Source organism: Marmota marmota, unplaced genomic scaffold (genome assembly GCF_001458135.2).
Source record: "Marmota marmota marmota unplaced genomic scaffold, marMar, whole genome shotgun sequence".
In the NCBI taxonomy this organism is placed as follows: Eukaryota; Metazoa; Chordata; class Mammalia; order Rodentia; family Sciuridae; genus Marmota; species Marmota marmota.
Genome location: NW_026000108.1, coordinates 18,056,538 through 18,076,265, shown reverse-complemented (window position 1 = coordinate 18,076,265; position 19,728 = coordinate 18,056,538). Strand labels below are relative to the sequence as shown.

The following is a 19,728-nucleotide window of genomic DNA, read 5'->3' as shown; positions in this document are numbered from 1 at the left end:
TGCCCTGCAGAATTAACACCACAGCCTATGTCAGGGCTCACTATTATCGTAATATCTGCTCTTGGATTCTGTCCAGTCCCATTAGCGATTCCCATGTTGATTGCTCTGTTACTCGTGAATGTTAATTGCTTCTAAATCTCTTTGGATGTTCAGATGCTCGGGGAAAAAAAAAATTCTGACTGGCGAAGGTGTGAGTTTTATTAATGTGCAAGTAAACAAGAAATCTGTTCAGAGACCCGAGTGAAGTGTCTGTGGCTTGAGACGCCGTGCACAGCTGATGTGGCATCTTTCTTGCCTGTCTGTCATATGTTGGGTGTGACGGGGGGTGGGTGGGGGACAGCTTTCCAGTGATGCCTGTGGTGTTAGTCCAAAGCTGGTGTGCTTGTAGAAATATCCAGATCATCAAATCCGCCCCTCCGGGATCTCCACTCGGCTTACCATGCAATGGTGACGTGGCCACCTCGGAGCTGTTTTGTGCTTTAGTAAGTATTATGAAGTCAGAAGATGTAAAAATACGGACGTGTTCCGCATGTCACCTGTTTAGGGATCTCTATGGTGTCTGAATTTTGGAAATCACTTCATTGTCGGGAAACAAAGGCCCAGGGAGAGGAAATGGGAAGGGCCACCCAGGGGCCCCCAGTGGAGCCCGTCAGGCAGTAAAGGCCACCTGACTCTTGCTCTAGCAACCAGGAAAAGATAAAAATGATCCAAAATGGTGTATATTACACTTTCTGGAACCATGTCACTGGGTGATTGTGGAGTTTTTTTTCTTCTTTTCGGTAGGAAAAATCTATTATTATCCAGCACTGAAATTTGTGAGTAATTATAACAGGGTCTCACAGAGAGAGAGAAAAAAGCAGGTACACAAGAAAGGCCCAGTCCCCAATGCTGTGCTGTGATTTGTTTATTTGGTCAATATTTAGGTTTTGTCTTGATTCTAGAATTTATCAGCAATCAAAATAAGTGCCCTGCTTGTTGGGACTTCTAGTGGGGACATGTGGGAAAATGTGATATTAGGTTAGGGTAAGTCTTACCAAAAGAGAAAGGCTGCGAGGGGCAGATGTGGGGGCTGCAGCTGCTTTACTCAGGGAGAGCTCGGGGAGCAGGTATCTGGGCAGAGAACTGATCAAAGGGGTGGAGCAAGCCGTGGCAGTGCCTGCCCAGGGTGGTTCCGTACCAGGGGAATGGCTGGAAGGACAAAGGTCTGGAGGTGGGAATGTGCGTGGGCATCTGACGGGGTGAGAAAAGGGTGAGTAAGGAGAACAGTGGGAAATCGTGACCCTCAAGTCATGGGCACTTTTCCAGGAGACCCATCTGTTAGCATTTCTGCCAACCCACATAGGATGGCTCATAAACAGAGCACAAACCATCTTTTTTGAGACTATTCCCTGAAGGTGTCATCCTTCTGGAATAGGTGTCTGTGACTCACCAGGGGTGTCCAGAAACCAGCAGATCTTTGTGGAGGGCACTAAAACCAAACTGTTGGATTGTGGGTTTCTCAATGGCAGGACCTGGGTGGTACACATTTTTGTATCTTCCAAGAAACCAGTTGCAATGATAAACTTAAACCTAGTAAGAACTCAACCAATATTGGTTATTTTTTCAATGCACGAATAAATGGCCCAAGAGTGGTAGGAAAGATGGGATGTCCCAGAAAAGATGGTTAAAAATACACCCTTCTAAAAATGTTGCTGGCGAGATTACTTCTGAAGCATCCTGACTTCTTTGGAATGTTTTTTTTTGAAGACAAGTCCATATGCTGACATGTGAACATAAGTATATAACAAACTGAACAGTAGTAACATTATTTTCTGGCCAAATTTTAGTTGGATGGTTGCATTTTGTCAATCTAACTTTTCCTCCATGTTTTAAACTGAATGTGGGAAGTTTTCCCACCCCCTTCTCTGGTATGAAGGGAATCCTGGCCTCTGGGCTCATGTGAACATGGGGTTACATGCAACAATGTTTTTCTGTGGGTGCAGCATGTCCAATAAGTTGAGATTGTGATGAAAGGTGACATGGGAGATGGCAGCCTCCAGGGGGACAATGGGTGGTCAAGATGCTCTGTGATGGGGAAGAACCAAGTCCTAATCCTTGCCCTCTCATCTCTGAATTCTCCCCCCAATGGACCAATAGTTTATTCCCCTGTTGTGCTTCAACATCCCCATCTGCAAAGTGGGGGTAACACAAACTTACCCTCTGCCTTTCAGGTTTTTTGCGAAAATCAGTGAACTAATATTGGTAAAATTGGAGCCCCATGGATGAAGGGTACTTTGTAAGTATAACACGTTATTGTCATGTCATTTTCTATTACTCCAAAGTGCAAATACCAGATGTCTGCTCTTGCCGTATCAGGAATCCAGTAACACCATGTTTCACACCCAGATATTGATAATCTGACTTCCTTTGAGGAATTTAATATTTCTGAACTCTCTAATGTTTTTGTCAACATGTTTGGATGCAGAAAAGCTATCTTTCTCTGTTAAAAAAAAAAGAAAAAATTCAAGCAATGTTTTCTAGATAATTTGGAAGAATGTATGTTTGCACATTATGTCAAAATGTGGATATAAACTGTGGATTGAAATGCATGGTGTTTTGATTTTCCTTCCCCTACCCCTTGTTCTTTTGGATTGTATTTAACTTGTGTTTTGAGCAGTTTGCTTCTCAGAGAAAGGGCTGGTTTCGGGCAGAGGCTGAATGTTCCAATGAGGGCAAGCGGTGTTTTGTTCATGGTGACAGTTGGCTAAGTACTGTGTGGCCAGGCCTGGGGTGAGGAGAGCAGGCCAACCAGGACGGTGAGCTCGGTGTGGATCAACCCTCTTAAACTAGGTTTCAGCCCAGGTGACGTGGGAGTTGCTTCCTGTCCACTAGATGACAAAAGCCACAAGCCAAAGAGTGGGCAGAGACGGTGCAATCCCAAAGCGACTGTTTCACTTGATTTTCTCCATTGAATGGCATGTCATTTTATTTTGCTAGGTCAAGCAGTGGCCTGGAATTCTGTGTATGGCCATGGAGTGGCTGGCTATCTGCCCGGTGCTTAACCCGTGGCATTTTTTCTTTTTTAAAAGGGTGGCTGACACCTTTTAAAAACTCCTACCGTAGAGATATTTAAAAACTTATTGAAGCCCATTTTAGCGAGTGGGACTTACAGGGTGAAGGACCTTATGTCTGTTGGCCTGTTTGAGGGCTTCCATCTGCCTGGTGCTCGGGGGTCCCTAATGGCAGAACCTCTGCCCCTTGCGGTTTTGCTTCTGCCAGTCATCTCCACCCTTGGGTCCGAATGTTAGTCTCTATACCGACCAAGAACGAGTCTTCCTCTTACGGAGTGACCCCCCCTTTTAAACATTAGGTGGCACCCATTGGGTCCCCTTACCGTGGTCTCTTTTTGTCCGATTCAGTTCGCTTCACAGGAGAGGTGGTTGTCATAATTTCCACAATCTTTGCCCCTTCGGGAAGGTTCTCATTTGTCTATATCTTTCTTAACAAGCAGCATTAAGAATCTACCTTCACCAGGTCCCCTTCGGCATCTCAGTCAAGAGATCTAATCAAAGATACCGGAAGGATGACCTCGGAAGAAATCGTCCGGAATCACGTGCGCCCGTGGATTGGTTTGAGTAACAAGACAGCAAAACCCACAGCCCTCTGTGAGGTGCCGATGATTGACAGGGAGAAAGTTGTTTTGGTTCATAATACAATCTGCTTGCCTCCTGTAGACACAGCAGTAGCCTACTAATTCGTTAGAAGTGAATTAAGGTTGTTTACCGATGTTTTAAAGTAACTGTCACAGTGGGAAAAAAAAGTTCATGCTAAATGAGACCACTCACCTACTTCGGAGTTGCTGTTTATTTTAAGCTGAGTGCATAAATAATATATTGAGATACGAAGGGTGATTTCGAGCATTAGAACACGAAGCCTCCTGTTTACTAACTGTCATAGGGCTGAAGAGAATTTAAACAGCTCTGAACCTTTTTGTCTGTGGATGCGAGGCATGAAATTAACTTTCATTTCATAGTTAGCAGAAATCATGATTACAGCGGTCTTGTTGTCGTGTCTCCTGCCGATTTGGATCTTTTTTGCTATGTAAGACAAGTCTTGGCAGCAGGATGCTTTCCATGTCTCGTTGGAAACAAGACCTCCTCCCTCCCCCACAACGTAGGCAGGGACGGTCTGGATCACCTCCTCCAGGATCGAAGGATGCGTGGTGGGAGTCCGGGTCTCAGGGCTTCAGGTGCTGATACGAAGCTCACTTCCATCATCTGTAGAATGGGAATGACAGCATCGTCTACTAAATCACAGAAAGGCGGTGAGACCCCGGTGAGGTAACTGTTGTCAAATGACTCTAAAAGGCATGAGGTGTCAGTTGAGCAGGACAAGATCATAGCTTTTATTGCTATTAAGGCTGAATGTGAAATGACCCACCCTACTCACTCATTTCGTCCCAGACGTCCTGTGCGATAGGAACACTCACGATCCTCATTGAACCACCACAAGAACTGAAGCTCAGCGAGGCTCAGCGACTGTTCCATCCTCTCGGAGCTAAGAGGTTGAAAAAGCTGAGGTTCTGACACTGGGTGATTGGGGTCCAGGCTTGTGTTCTTTACTATTTCTTATCTGGGAGGAGGAACCAGGTTTTCCTGCGTGCGATTTTGCCTCTTAGTCATGCACAAGTAAATGAAACATCATTTTTAAAAGCCTGGACCAAATTCAGGCTGAGGAAATGCAAATTTGGTTTCTCCCTCAGCAAAGAGGGCTCTCATTGGGTAGAGATGTAGCAGACTCTACGGATTAATTATGTTTTATGTGTAAAGAGCCTGGTGATTCTTTGACGAAAAGCCCGAAGTAAAAAAAGACCTATTACTCATGATGCTTTCAGAAACAAGAAATTTGATTCACATTTGTCCCCTTAAACTTGAAAGTATGATAGCCTATTTTGGAGTGTAGGGAGAATATTAGGGAAGGAATAGAAAATGTATGGAATGTTTAATTTTGCATGATTACATTTCATATTTGCTGAAGTAAATGAGGCAAATAGAAATGAATAATAGCATCACAGAATACCTATTTTAGATGTTTTGATGGAATACTCTGGGTTTTACAGTCTAATATATGAACCCTTTGGGATAAATCCTTATTAAGCAAATGAACAAGAATGTATTTGTGTTCACATCATTGAAAATATGTAATTTGTACAGCTACTTCTAAAATTTATATTTACATTTTATTTATTTGAATTTCAAAAGAGAAAAGGACTTAACATGATTAATGAAAACAAAAATTATGTGAATTTGCAGACTTTATCTCCCCACCGAAATATGCTCGGTCTGTACCGGGGTCAAACTTAAAATTTGGAGTGCCAAGAGTGGGGATCTGACTGGCTTTCAATTTCTGAATGAAGCAGTTCAAAAAAATGGGATCATTTCCATAATCCCAGAAAAATGGATGGACTCCTGAGAAGTAATCAGCCGGGGAAAAGAATAAATTCTGTGCTTCCAAATTGCAAAAATCTCAGCAATTGCTTCTGTGCCCTCGTACTTGTTAATACAATAAGATAATTGCATAATTAAATACACTATGGAATTTCAATAATTGGAAACTTTGTTTTCTCATCACAATATGCAACTTGCTGATGCTGAAAAGCTTCGGCAGTGTTTTCAGAGGCCGGGATCATGTCCCCTGCAGCCTTCTGCAGCTCCTCTCCTGATTCTGAGACACTTCCCTTACAGGTTATTTTTAGTGGTTGTATTTAGACAAGGTGAAATTAAGCAGGAAGTCCCCAAAGTCTGACTTGCCTGCCCAGGCTACAGGAGTTGAAGATCACTTTGCTGAAGGTATTCCGGATGCTGTTTACGTCTCTTTACATAGTAATTGATGCAGAGCAACCTGAGAGTATGTGCTGTTCAGAACCTGTTTAGAGGGGCACCTCTCTGGGTAGTGGTTGTGAGACAGCTTAGTGGAGTCTCATTGGGTTCAGGTCTGGTGTGGCTTTTTTTTTCTGTGGCAGTGGAAAGGGTACTCAACTGCTCCTTTCTGGTTAGCAGTAGAAGAAGAATAGTAGCACTTACATCTTTGATGCAAAGCTTAATTCAGTTGACATATGGAAAGAGGTTAGAAAATTCAGGGCAAATTGTAACATCCAATAGATGTTAGCTACTATTCTCAGGCCATACAGGGAGAAATTTCATATTCATCAGAACTGTGGCACATCTTTGAGTAAAAACAAATAAATAGGTTTAAAGTTTTATTCACTCAAGAAATATATTTTTTGAATGATTTATGCACCGCCATCTTGGATGTCAAAGAAACAAGAGGAATAATACAATTTCCTGCCCTGGAATTGTTCAACCACAGTGGGAAAATAGACATGCAGGTAGAAGCTGCTGCTGTTGCTGCTGGTAGTAATGATGGTGATATGCTGGGTGCACGCCTGTAATCCGAGCAGCTCAAGAGGCTGAGGTGGGAGGATTGTGAGTTCACAGCCAGCCTCAGTAACTTAGTGAGGGCCTAAGCAACTCAGTGAGACCCTGTCTCTAAATAAAATACAAAAAAGGTCTGGGGATGTGGCTCAGTAGTTAAGTGCCCTGAGTTCAATCCTCAGTACCAAAAAAAAAAAAAAAAAAGGACAATGGTCATAAAAATCATATATTAAAACAGAATCAGACCTATAGATATTTTAGCAGGAACTGGCCTGTGATGGTGTCCCCTGAATTGAACACATCTAGAATTTGGCATAAGATTACTTGCTTTGAAAGTCAAAGTAGTTGACTAGAATGGAGGAGGTGCCTAGCACAGAGTAGTCACTTAGCATGTAGTGCATTTGATACACACACGGAGAATAAATAAGAAAATGAATGCACGGATAAAGTTGGCTGTAAGCTTTTTTTTTTTTTTTTTTAAAGAGAGAGTGAGAGAGAGAATTTTTAAATATTTATCTTTTAGTTTTTGGCGGACACAACATCTTTGTTGGTATGTGGTGCTGAGGATCGAACCTGGGCCGCACGCATGCCAGTCGAGCACGCTACCGCTTGAGCCACATCCCCAGCCCGACTGTAAACTTTTTATTAGAAGTCAAAAGCGTTTGTCGAAGTCAGTTTGAGAATGCCATTGTTTGCCACCAGGCCTGGCATTGGTCAGGTGAAGTACGAGAGGTACCAACTTTGAAGAGGGCGTTGCTGTCGGGGTCCTACAAGTGCTTTCTTAAATTTTGTGTCTTAGATGCCTCACTCTTCTCCCCATAGGCCAGGTCCTGTGGAATTCTTGTCTCCCACATACATACCTAGCACTCTGCCTTATTGGAACAGGTGTTCAAATTTTTTCCCCTCAAATGTGAAGAATTTCAAACCTACAGAAAAGTTGAAAGAATGGCCCACCAAACTTTGTGAACCTTTTCCCCACGTGCAGCAGTGGGTAATATTTTGTCACCTTTACTGTACCTTTATTTGATATGTATAACTTTGGATCTCACATAATCCCCTATTGAAATCTGATTGCATCTCCCATGTGAAATTCCCGTCCCCAGCCTTTAGTGCACATGATGTTCAATTGACTTCCTAAACTGGGAATCAAAAACTAATACATTTTGGAAGAAAAAGCCAAAGAGATCATTAAAAGAACTCTGTTTACATTTTTTTTCAAGCTTAGCAACTGGTGCTCACAACTTATTTTTAGACTCTAATTTACTAATGTATGTAGAATATGTCCAATATAGGATACCTACAATTTTAAAGGTTAGAACGTTTTTCTGGATGCCCTGACATTCTCTTCCACCCAGGACAGACTTTTTTTTTTTTTGGAAAAGGCAAATTCCTTTGACCATTATTTTTCGGAGAGCCTTTCAAAAGTAGATCAGTGTAGTCCAATTATTCATGCAACGAGATTCTTACTTTCCGCGTTGAGAGGATTCACTGTAAGGAATGACTTTGCAAATACGACATAGAGGCTATACCAAAAATCTGGGGATATAGTCACAAATAGGATGGACTACAGAATTTATTTTGGGCCACCCCTGACAAACTTGAGAAAAACCTCTTTTCCCAATAATCTTGGGTGTTTATTCAAAATAAGTTATCTGTCACAAAAGAGGATGACAAGACTGGTCTGAAGACTGCACTATTTCAGTGGTCTTGGAAATGCTGTCTGAGGAAGCTCAGGGAATGTGGTGGTGATGGGGGCAGAGGGGAGAGAGTGAGATCAACGGTAGGACTTCAGGCCATCTCTCAAGTTCCATCAAACAGCTCTGATATTACGTGCTTTATATGATATTGGGCATCTACCTAAGAATCAGTTCACACAAAAATGTTCTAAAGCTAAGAAGGAAATATTTGGAAATCATAGCTTTAGTGAGCAGAAGAATAGGAGAGGATCACCCCATAGATGCTGGTTGGCAGGGAGAAGTGATAGCTGTCAAGTTGAAGATTGGGAGAGGTCAGAAAAACCATGAAGAGCAGGCATGGAGCTAAAACCCGGCTGGATCCAGCAGAGCTAAGCGGGGTCAAATGCCCCCCCAGGCCCTAAGGCTGTGCTTCTTAAACTTGAGTGATTCCTGCTCCTTAACCTGGAGATTCCGAGTCAACAGGTCTGGGGAGGGTCTCGGGAGTCCAGTCTTTTAACAGTTACCTTATCCTACTCAGCATGAAGTTGCCCTAAGTCGGTTCACATCATAGAGCATTGCAGTATTTGGTGTTGATGAAGATGACTCCTAAGGAAAGTGTAAAGTTCCGTTCAGGATACTGTCACTCTTTTTCAAATAGGATGATTTATTTCTAAATGGTTAAAATAGAAACAGTTACCCTGATTCATGGAGGGAAAGCCAAGCAAGTAAATAATTCTATCACAGTGCGGAATTTACTTAATGGGAGAGGTCCCCGCAACGGGAAAGGAAAGAGCCCATGTCCTGTGGGGTACCATGAGGGGCTCTGGGCAGAGGGAATTTCCTGGAGATGCCTCATGGCTCAGGGGGATGCTCACAGGTTCTGGTTAGACAGGTTCTGGGTCTAAATCCTGACTCTTTGGGTTACAAGTTGTGGAAGTTTGGGGAAATGGTCCAATCCCTGGGTCTCCCTAAGAAGGTCAGAATGGACAGTAAGTTAGATGATGGGTAGAAAGTCCTGACCTGCAAGCCAACAGATGCTCGGTAAGTGGCTGAAATGACTATTAACAATTGTTGGACCTTCAAATGCCCAGGCTTTCAGAGGCAGGGGATGGGTGGTTTTGCTTTTGGTTTTAACAGGGGCCGGAACAAGGTGTCAAAAGAATACCCAAGAAGAATGACAGCAAAAGCAAACCCTTTTAGTGCCATTTAGTGTTTTCACATAGAAGTTTCTAGATGGTGCGGAAGTTTTATGAGTAGTAATTAATCATGATTACAAAATAGGTATTTTCTATTTAACAGACCAGGACACTGAGGCACAGAAAAGTCAAGTAAGTTTTTCAAGATCACACAGCCAGTAGTGGCAGAGCCAGGATTTGAACACATTCACATCTGGACTCCTAATGTCTGTGCTATGCCGTTGTAATAATGACTTATGTTCATTTGGAAAAGGTAACCAGCACATTAATAATGATGGTGTTCATAGATATTGGTATCTAGAGCAATAGAAACATTTTGCAAAGTAACTTGATCTTAAACGAATCATTTAAGATGAGTAACGGTAGGTGTAACAGCAGATATGATGAGCATTCTGTCTGTGGCTGTCCAGATGACTTTAAGAAATTCTAGGACAGTAAAAGCGGCAAGGATAGATTGGGAATATTGGGGAAGACTTTTGCTTCCAAATTATTGCATGTGAACTGCAAGGAAGCCTTTCAACTCTAAGGAAGAAGCAAGTCTGATCACCACAGAGTGCATGCTCAGGGAAGGCAAGGTCTAACAGCCGGACAAGTTCTCTCCCATTTCCCGCCTTCCAGGGGAAGGGCCAGAAATCCCCTCTTGGCCTGTCTCTGCTGAATGGCCAGATGGGATGTGGGCAATTTAGAGATCCTAGTGTCTTCCCCTTTTCTGCTCCTCACTCCACCCCTCTCCTCCCTCTTCCCTCTTTTCTTTAGCCTCTTCCTCTCTTCCTTTTTATTGTGCATGGGAACAGATTTGAAAGAGGCCCCAGCATGAAGATGCTTCAGCATTTCAACAGAAAAAAGAGTTCAATGCTTTTGATGGCATTTTAATTTACCTCCAGATCCCAGGAAGGCACCTGGGTCTGCCCCGGATCTCTCCCTTCGATGTGGTCAGGAAAATCTAAAAGCCCAGATAATCCTAAACCAATCCATGCATAGGCTCTCATATTTGCAGCAGATTTACCTTCCTAACAACCTGTTTGAAGCTAATATTGAAATGGGTGTGCATTCCCTGAGCAAATGAGCACAGGGGTTAGTTCTAGATTGCAGCAGTGTGGAGCCTGCACTCTGGGTGAGGAGTGCAGGGGTAATTTCACAGTCCCCCAAACCTGGCCGTGGGGTGCCTGTCCCACCCTGGGCTCCGGGCCTGCAGCGTTCTTCCCTGGTGATGCTGGGTTCTCAGATCTAGACATGACCAGTCTCCTCATCCAGTTTTGCCCATTTCCTCTGTTTTCTCCCAGGAAAGGGCATCGTGATTTTTCCTCTCTATTCCCAGAATTTAGTGTTCTCCTTGTCCTATGGTATATGCACTCAGCAAATAAACTATTTTGCCTATCGATTGATGAGTGATACCAATAATTCAATGTTTCTCAATTCAGATTTTTTTTTCTGATATTGGGGATTGAACCCAAGAGTCCACTGCCACTGAGCAACATCTCCCCCTGCCCCCCGCTTTTAAATTTCATTTTGAGATAGAGTCCTGCTAAGTTGCCCCGATTAGCCTCAAATTTAACAATCCTCTTGTTTCAGCCTCTTGAGTCACTGGGATTACAAGCGAGTGCCCCTATGCCCAGGTCAATAAATGAACTATTGCCCATTGGTTAACAAGGGATATCAATAATATTCTTGATTCAGATTATGTCTCAACACATTCATTCAGTACTTACGATGCAATAGGCATTATATCTGGTGATTTCAGAGTATTTGAATCTTGCCACGGACCTCTTTCCCTGTTGGCCCTGGGCCAACAGGCTCAGTGTGGTGACACGATTTAAGTCACACACTCTTGGCTCTGTTGATCCGGGTCCAGATGTTGAGGGTTTCAGGCTGGGTTCTGTTCCTTTGTGCTACTTCTTATTTTGGGAACCCTGAGGTCCTCCTCTCACTAGGGTTTCCTTACAACTGACTCCTCAGCATCTTACTGGTCAATCGTGAGTAGAAGGCTGGTCAATCTGAGTAGAAGGAAACCCTAGTGAGTGGAAATAGAGAGTTCTGTCCTCATGGCAAGAGACCCTGAGCATCCTCAAAGGCCACTGCCCACCGAGAGGCCAGGAATGGAAGCAGGGGCCGCCTGGGCGCCTGGCAGATTAGAATAGTTGTCACAGTGACTAGAAAATTGAATTGGTTAAACCTTCTGGTTTCAGATTGTTTTTGGAGAGTGAGTAACTCTATGATTTTTACTTGTCACAGGCTAAAAGGAAAAAAAAAAGTGAGCGTGAAACTTCATAGCTATTTTTCTTTCCTGTATGTTCATAGTGGTTATTTATATCTGGGAAGTTTCCATTGGGATTTAGTTCAGGATATAGGCTTGGCAGGGTGGCTTCTGCACTCCATGGTGACATTTGACAGACTGCAGGCAAAGCAGGATGGATCTCTAATATCTGGATGGATGGATTTGGGGGCGAAGTGTTGGGATCGGACTGTATTATGAAATGGATTTATTGATCCGAATCTAAAAGCAGCGTATTGCTTGTCAATGTGAGGTCTGCATCAATAGCATTTGATAAATTAGGGCCCCCACCCTTTGTTTTGTTTGCTTTATCAACTCTGCTTGGCAATAACAATAAAAGACTCCAGGTGGTGTATTGTGAATGCCTTATTGAGCTCCTCATGTGCATGACTGACCTTAGGGCTCAGCTGCATGATCCTGTACATGCTCTTACCACCCAGAAGCGCACTGCTGTGCCTGACTTCCTCCCCAGAATTACACATTCCCCCCGCTAAGTTGCATTTCAATATCTGCCTCCCGCATTAACCTTGAGAAGCTGTGCCCACGATGAAGGCAGCCTCTTCATTTCCCAGCTGAAGAAATTAAGATGCTGCGAGGTTAAATGAGCTGCCCAAGGCCACACGGTAAATCTCGAATACGGCTGGGCTGTGAACGGAGGTGTCATGGTTCCCGGGTGAGAGGGCTGCACTTTCCTTCTCTGTGGTTACAGAATGAAAGCAGGTGAATTTGCAAAAAGCTTGCTGACGATCCACTTTCTCCCCAGGTGTGCTGAGGCGGTCATCTTACCTCAAAGTCTTCTGAGGAAGAAGCCCAAGGCCCTGTGTAGAAATCAGAGGATTCCTCTGAGTTTTGGCAGAGAAATGTGCTTTATTTGGTCTTTGCAACCACACATTTAGGCAGAGGACTTTCTTATCCCATTGGATGCTAACCTTCACAGGATGGTTCTCATCATGCCGACTGTATCTCTGTGCCCAGCCAGATAGAGGTGGGATGGTAGGGGTGTGGTAGGTACTCCCCCTGCCCCACTGGAAGAGCTTACATTTTAATTGGTGGTATGGTTCAGCGCCAATCTGTTATCCACAGATACCTTCATTTGTGGGCTGTGGAGACCTATGTGCAAGGTAAACAGGCCCTGTGACTCCATTCATAGGACCACAGCCACACACGCAATAATACTGCACAATTGCAATGTGCTAATTCAATGTACTGTACACATTTACTCAGTCAATCCTGGCACCTACCTAAAATAAGGTTAACAGGTATTTGGTATTCTGGGCGAGTGATTGCTATGTGTGCCAAGTGGGGTTCAGGCATAATTTTGAGTATATAGCTGATCTCTTTGATGTAAGCTATGTTACAATTTTCCTTTTAAGCATCTTTTGGAAATTTGAATTAAAGTCACTTTACTCTGTCACAATAGTGATGATAAGCTGGAATAGAAAACTAAAGGGACAATTATCTGGTGAATTAGAGCAAAACCTTTTATAAACTAGAATGCTTGGAAAGTAAGTCGAGTTTTATCATATTATCTAGGGAAAACTGTCATTTTTTACAGTTTTGGTTGAAAATTCCTTCTAATGTATTTCCACGTCCATAGCTGTGTGTTTTTCTTTCTTCCTGAGTATACATGAAATAAGGATTGGAACTCAGTTTTTCTTTTCGTAGAGAATGAATGGGTTATCATTTGGAACAGTGGATTTTTTTTTTTTTAGTCAACTTATTATCTAGAAATTTTTGACGTTGGCCTTTTTCAAATACAGTAAGTTTAAGAGCACTTTCTCTACAATCGCTCTTGTGCCCCTCATCCCAGGGAAGGTGACCTTGCTTTCACTTCTGAAAGTGTTTTGAATGTGTCCTCCAAGGTTCTTGTGCTAGAAACTTAATCCCCAGAGTCACTTGCTGATGGTATTTGAGAGGTGAGAACTTTGGGGAGGTGACTGGGTCATGAAGGCTCTGCCCTCACGAGTGGATTAATCCATTCATAGGGAGTAATGGGCTCGTGGGTTATGGAGAGAGGGTCTCTGGCATGCTTGCTCTGTCTTCCCACCTGATGCTCTGTGCTGCCTGCAACTCTGCAGAAAGTCCCCTCCAGCAACCCCTCAGCCTTGGACTTGCAAACCTCCTGAACTCAAAGAAATACATTTTTTTTTCTTTTTATAAAATTTCCAGTCCATGTCTTTCAGTTATAGTAACACTCAGCAAACGAAGACAATCCCCTATCTATATGCTCCAAAACTCAAAGAAGAAAGCCAATTTCACCTGAAAATATTGTTAGAAGTGTAGATTGCCCCTGAGCTCCAGATCTAATTGGTTTGCAGTGGTGACTGTGAATCTTTGTTTCTGCTAAGTTCCCTGTATTTTTCTAACAAGTACCCTAACAAGGGTATTAAGATCCTTGTTTCTAATAAGCAGGTGCCCTGTGGCCCACACTTTGAGAAACAATGTCAGAGGCAGAATTGGCCCCTAAGCAAGTTCCCAATGAAGCAGGAGAGGGGAATGTGTTTGGAGGGAAACATTCCTAGAAGATGGTTCCATAAGTGGGTTGATGGTGGCTTCTAGTCAATGACCAGCTACTAATACAGTCTCATAGGAAACGCAGACCATGCATCTCAGTTTCACAAACATTTACAAACATTTGTTAAAGACAGGCCCTTAGATCCCAAGATCTGAATGAGAAATTGTATATACACATCTCAGACAAACATATTACGGGAATCGATCTTTTTTTTTTTTTTTTTTTTTTTTACAATAGAAATTATTCCATGCAAAGAATTTATTTTTTGATTGATATCAGATTGTAGACAATCTGTGGGGGGAAAACACAATAATACCTGCAAATTATCCCATTAAAGTTATTCATCCAGCCATTTCTACACCATAGGAACGAGCATGCTTTGAAATCTTTAGTTGTCTGTCAAATAGAGAAATTATTCATAGCATTTTCATGACTTGTAAGACAATAACTCTGCTCTGACTGAGCTCTTGTGTTTGTGTGTGTGTATACACACATGGTTCGTGGGTGCACACCAGCAACAAACTATGCACTAATAATAAAACAACACATTAGCAACAATTTAATTAAGCATGATTTATGTCAAAGTATCTGAATAGGGATATGATGCATTAATGACATGTAAAAATTCGAGGCAAAGAGAAGATATTTTTCTGATGTTCAGTTCCACATCTCACCAGAGTCCGGCAGCTGTTCTTGGAGCAGCCAAGCTGGGTCATAACTTGGGTGAAATCTTTTCCGAGGGAATGGTCTATGCGAGTTGGCAAGCTGTCAAGCCGTGTGTGGTCCTCGTACCAGCAAATGAGTAAATCAGAGTTATAAGTTGCAAATGTGGCCCAAATTAACTTCTGCATGGCAGGGAATGAGCTTGGCATAGTTTAGAGCATGGCTCAGTGACAGCCTTCTCTCGCGGCAGCTGCATCAAGGAGATGAAGGGATATGAAGGCCTGGTGGGTCTCGGTGCTTCCACAGGGTCTGAACTCAGTGTCCTGTGCTTGAAATGTCACATTCCAAGAGCTCCTGGAATTACCAGGCTCAGTGTCATATCGCGCTGTGGGCTGTGCTCACATGATGCAATTCCTTGCTTATCTGACCAGGCCTAAAATAAGACACCCGGATGCTTTATTTATGAGCTCCGAGCCACCTAGGCCCGAGATGAAAGTAACCTTGGGGGACACAGCATCAGATCACTTCAATTCCCATTAACTACCTGTTTCTAAATGGGGAAGAGCATCTACCCGGCACATTGCTTTATTCATGAAGACACAAGGCAGCCTGTTGTCCTGTCACTCTGGCTGACTTCCGTGTAGCGTGATCCAGCTGTTGAAGGCTGTGGAGTGGCTGTTTCTAGCGTTGGATTTCACCTTTCTCTTTCTTTTCTTTTCACTTTCCATTTCTTCCTCCTTAAAAAAAAAAAAAAAAAAAAAAAAAAAAAACATTCTTAAAAAGACCCTTCGTCAATCCCACCTGTTAATCATTCAACTATGCCTAAAGTGGTTATGAGTGGTTCCCCTTTTGCATAGACAAGGTCACAGGTGGGTGGTAGGGACCCACTTTGCCTATGATGGCAAGATTGCATGCAATTTTTCAACTTTGGGGCTACTAATATTTTGGATTGGTTAGACCTTGATCCTGCAGGCTCTCCTGTGAATCGCAGGGTGTTTGGGATATTGTTGGCCTCTATTCACTAGATGCCAGTATCTCTTTCCTATTTGTGACAACTAACATGTCTCCACACAGTGCCAAGTTTCCTCTTGGGAGCAAGCCTGCCCTGGTTGATTTAGCGTGACAACTTACCAGGTCTTTGTTAATGAGACTCTCGCTGAGCCTGCACGGATGTGGTCATCCCGTCTGAGTCTGGAGGCAGAAAACCTGGGTTTGAATCTTGGCTCTGGTGCTTCTTGGCTGTGTGACTTCAGGCAGGATATTTATCTAAGCCTTTGCTTCTTGATCTATAGAATAGGGATAATAGCACGTAACAGCTAAGTTAATTCAAAATCAATGTACTAATATGTATAAAGAAAGTGGTACATAGCACACTCTCAAAAATTGATGATCTGACCTGAAATACAAAATGTTATGGTGGTCGACTTGGATCTGCAGAGAAATAAGCCCAAGCAGTGCCATAAGCCCCTGCTGTCACGTATTGCTGAGTTCTGGTTTTCTCCTTTGCCCATCAACTCCCAGCCCCAGCCAATCTTATATTCCAGAAACAGATTAATTATGGCCAAAGACACGAGACTGGGAAAATGGAAAGAGAAAGGGCGAGGTGTGGGGAAGAAGCAGTTTCCCGTAGGACGGTTTCGATTGGAGAGCCCCATGAAGAGTCTTGACAGTTCATTTGGCATCTTGAATGTGAAAATATGGAAAGATGGTAAAAACAAAGCCGCCCTCCAAACATCACTCTTCTGAACCCTGTTCTGCACTCAACAAGTGCCAAATCTACCTTGTATCTTTCGCGTCAGGAGAAAGTGAAATCTCTTTCCTTATTCAGGACCGAGGGTGACAAATGTTAAATCTGTTTTCTTAGGAAGCAGCTGAGAAAACAGTCGAGATGATTCCATGTGACTAGCGCAATTTTCTGCCTGGATTTTCAAAGCCTGAGTCCCTTTTGAGCTGTATCTGAATCTAAAAATAAGGGCCAGGCTAAGGAAGGAGTAGACATCAGACAGCCGGTTTCAACTGTAAACTCTGACATCTCTGCCAGTCATCGCACCTACACTCTACAGAGACTCTCATGTCTGCTACCTGCCAGCAATTAAGAAAACTTGCTCAAAACCTCTTCTTCCTGTTTGACCTGAAACTCTCCTTTTCTGAGAGTGTTGAATTTTCACTAATTTCTGTAGCTTGCTCTGCCTTATGTCCACTGTTTCTCTATTTTTTTTTTCCTAATGGCATCACAGAATGCAAAGGCAGGAAATGGAGAGATCATCAGGTTCATTGGCTGAATTGCTTCCAGACTGATCTCAACATGTTCCATTTGCCTTCTCTTTGCATGATTTCTGAGACAGGGAGCTCACTCCTACCATAAGTCCATGCTGAACCACGGATTCTCATTGTTTGAGGTGCAGAAATTTCCTTCTAATCTCCTCATGTGCACCTGACATTTCTCCCAACAAGTATAGAGTGACAACTGTGTGTCAGGACCCAAAGGAGTAGGCTGTGGTCATGGTGATGTGTTGAATGCACATAAATCATTCATCTGTTCATTCAACAAACATTTGTGAGCCATTCTGGTGATGCTAGGGGCTGGGATACAACCGAGCAAGAACATCTTTGTTCTCCTGGAGGCCGCAGTCTAATGGAAGAGAAAGACGGTCAGAAGTTTACTTTAAGGAATACAAAATAGGATTGTAGTGGGGGAAAGTGTGTGGTTCTGAATGCGTATAACCATGGAATCTGACTCAAATTGGGTGGAAAGTGGGATTGGGGATTTCTTTGAGCTGTGGAGGATGAGTGGGCATTAGTGGGGTTCTGAGGTTGGAGGAGTGGGGAGGGCCTAGCATGCTCAGGGGGTGGCAGGTACTGTGACAGGAGCAAGCATGGGGACACAAAGTGGTGGAGGTCAGCAGGACTGGGGTCTACAGAGCAGAGGGTGCGAGCTCAGCGGGGTTTCGGAGGCTGTATATTTTGGTCTTTATGGTAACATGAAGGCTATGGAAGGGATTTTAAGGGCTGCTTAGGGGCTGAAACTGGCAGACTTTGTCATGGTTAGACATGAACAAGGTCAGATCAGTGGATAGAAAGGACACACTGAGCTAAATGCCCCTAGAGCACTGAGGACGGAGCCGTAGACTCTGGTGGTAAGGTCAGATGGTGACATCGGACTCCTTGGAAGTACGAGTGGATGTCTTCCAAGCTAGCAAGACAGTAGGGAAGTAGCAACTGCAGCAAGAGCCAGGCCTGGAGACTCATGGGAATGCTGCAGAACACACAGTTACCCTGCATAGGCTGCAGCACAGGGCCAGGGTCGGTGTCAGGCATTAGGACACAAGGCTGCAAGTTGGGCATCACCAGGTCACCAACAGCCCTGCAGACGGTGCAAGCGTGCTGGGCTCCGTCCTGAGAGCAAGGCTTTGCAGAGCCCTGAATGGAAGAGCAAGGGCCACAGTTGGAGTTTTAGGACTGCCACGTGACCCCTGGGTGGAGGTAGAGATTGGAGCCCAGGGCATCCAGTGCAAGGACTGTGCTGCAGTCATGGCTGGGAAGAAAGAGATCTTCCTCTTTGTGCAGCATGGCGGGCGGAGTTTCGAAAGACAGAAGCTGGGGCTCTGGCAGGCCACTGTCATGCTGACTATTGCTTCCCTAATAGCTGGTGCTGGCTCCTGTGAACTGTAATCTATGCAAAATGAGACTTGGAAAGAAGTGACAGCAGAGCAAACTGATAAAATATTCTACCCCTTACAGAAGCCATAGGACTTTCCCCTTTGTCTGCTCTATAGAATAGCCCATGCACCTGTTCACTTTCATTGTCCAAAGTGGAGTATTATTTATAAAATGCTGTCTCCCCCTCCCTCAACATCTGGATATTGGGAGTTGCACAGATTAGACATCTGGATTTAGGCCTGAAGTTCTGTCTCCTCTCCCAGCTGTTTGGTGTCCCATTGACAAAGCCCAGGAGTCCCTGTGAACAGCCATCTCATAAAACTAGAAGCTCAACAAGGCTTGAGCTGTGAATCCACTCCCAGGGATGTGAAAGTGGATGAACCCACACTAAGGTGCTAGGGAGTCCTAAGGTGCTAGTAATCATGGTCCAAAGGGATGGAGAATTTTTCTGATTGTCCAAAAGGATTGTGCAGTAGTGTACTTGAGCTCTTTGGGAATGTTCTCAGGTGAATGAATATTCTCAGATGGACAGTGGGGAAGTTAAGGGAGAATTCAGTGTTACCTCAATGGAAGGGGATGCCAGTTGAATTAAAGTTCATCCTTCAACCTGGCTGGCAGGCAAAGAGCCAAAGGTCTTGAAGCTTGAGCCCATTCTTTTCTAAATAGCATTTGTTGTTGTTGTTATAAAAATATCTTCCAAGCTCTTTGATTCACAGGTTGGGATCTTTCATGAAAGAATGATCTGCAAGGGGTTTGGGCAATCATTTAAATAAAGGAATTATATATACACTTTAGGAAAGTGCAGCTACCTTACAAAATCTAGGGCCTGGAAACATGCATGAAAGAATCTGTGCTAATAATTGACGGTAAACTGTCCTGGCCACTCCTGAACTGGCCTTGGTGAGCTCTTGCTACACCTCCACACCCTCAGCAGCAGTTCCTCTCCCATCCCATCTTTGGATGCAAGACGGATGTGACGGTCACAGGTCCTGCTGCCAATGGTCCCAGAGTTTGGTGAGGCTATTCTTATGGACTGAGGAGGGGCTGGCTTTCTCGTCCCACCTGCTGTGTGTCCCTCTAGAGGACCCCACTCTACTGAAAAGCCCCTTCCCCCTTCCAGACGGGAGAGCTGCTTCGGGCCCAGGGCGTATCTGGCCAGCGACAACCCTCTGCCAGAACCGCCTCCGTTGGAACTACTGTCAAGGCAAAATTGCTTTATTTCCTAATTTTGATGATATTAGCAAATACATGTAATGGGAAATAAAATTAATCAGTTTGTGCTTGTGAAATTGCCTCCTGTTTACCTCAGCCTTGTAGCGATTTTTCCCCCTCC

The 19,728-nt window shown here is 43.8% G+C and overlaps 1 protein-coding gene across 1 annotated transcript in view; it reads left to right on the top strand.

The window, feature by feature from the left end:
* Positions 1-2,201: 2,201 nt before the first annotated feature.
* The window catches only part of Ppargc1a (PPARG coactivator 1 alpha), a 438,089-nt gene continuing 420,562 nt past the window's right edge, over positions 2,202-19,728 (top strand). Inside the window, exon 1 of the mRNA XM_048784279.1 lies at positions 2,202-2,275. Coding sequence (XP_048640236.1) covers positions 2,258-2,275 — 18 coding nt within the window. The 5' untranslated portion in view covers positions 2,202-2,257. The remainder of the gene's footprint in view (positions 2,276-19,728) is intronic.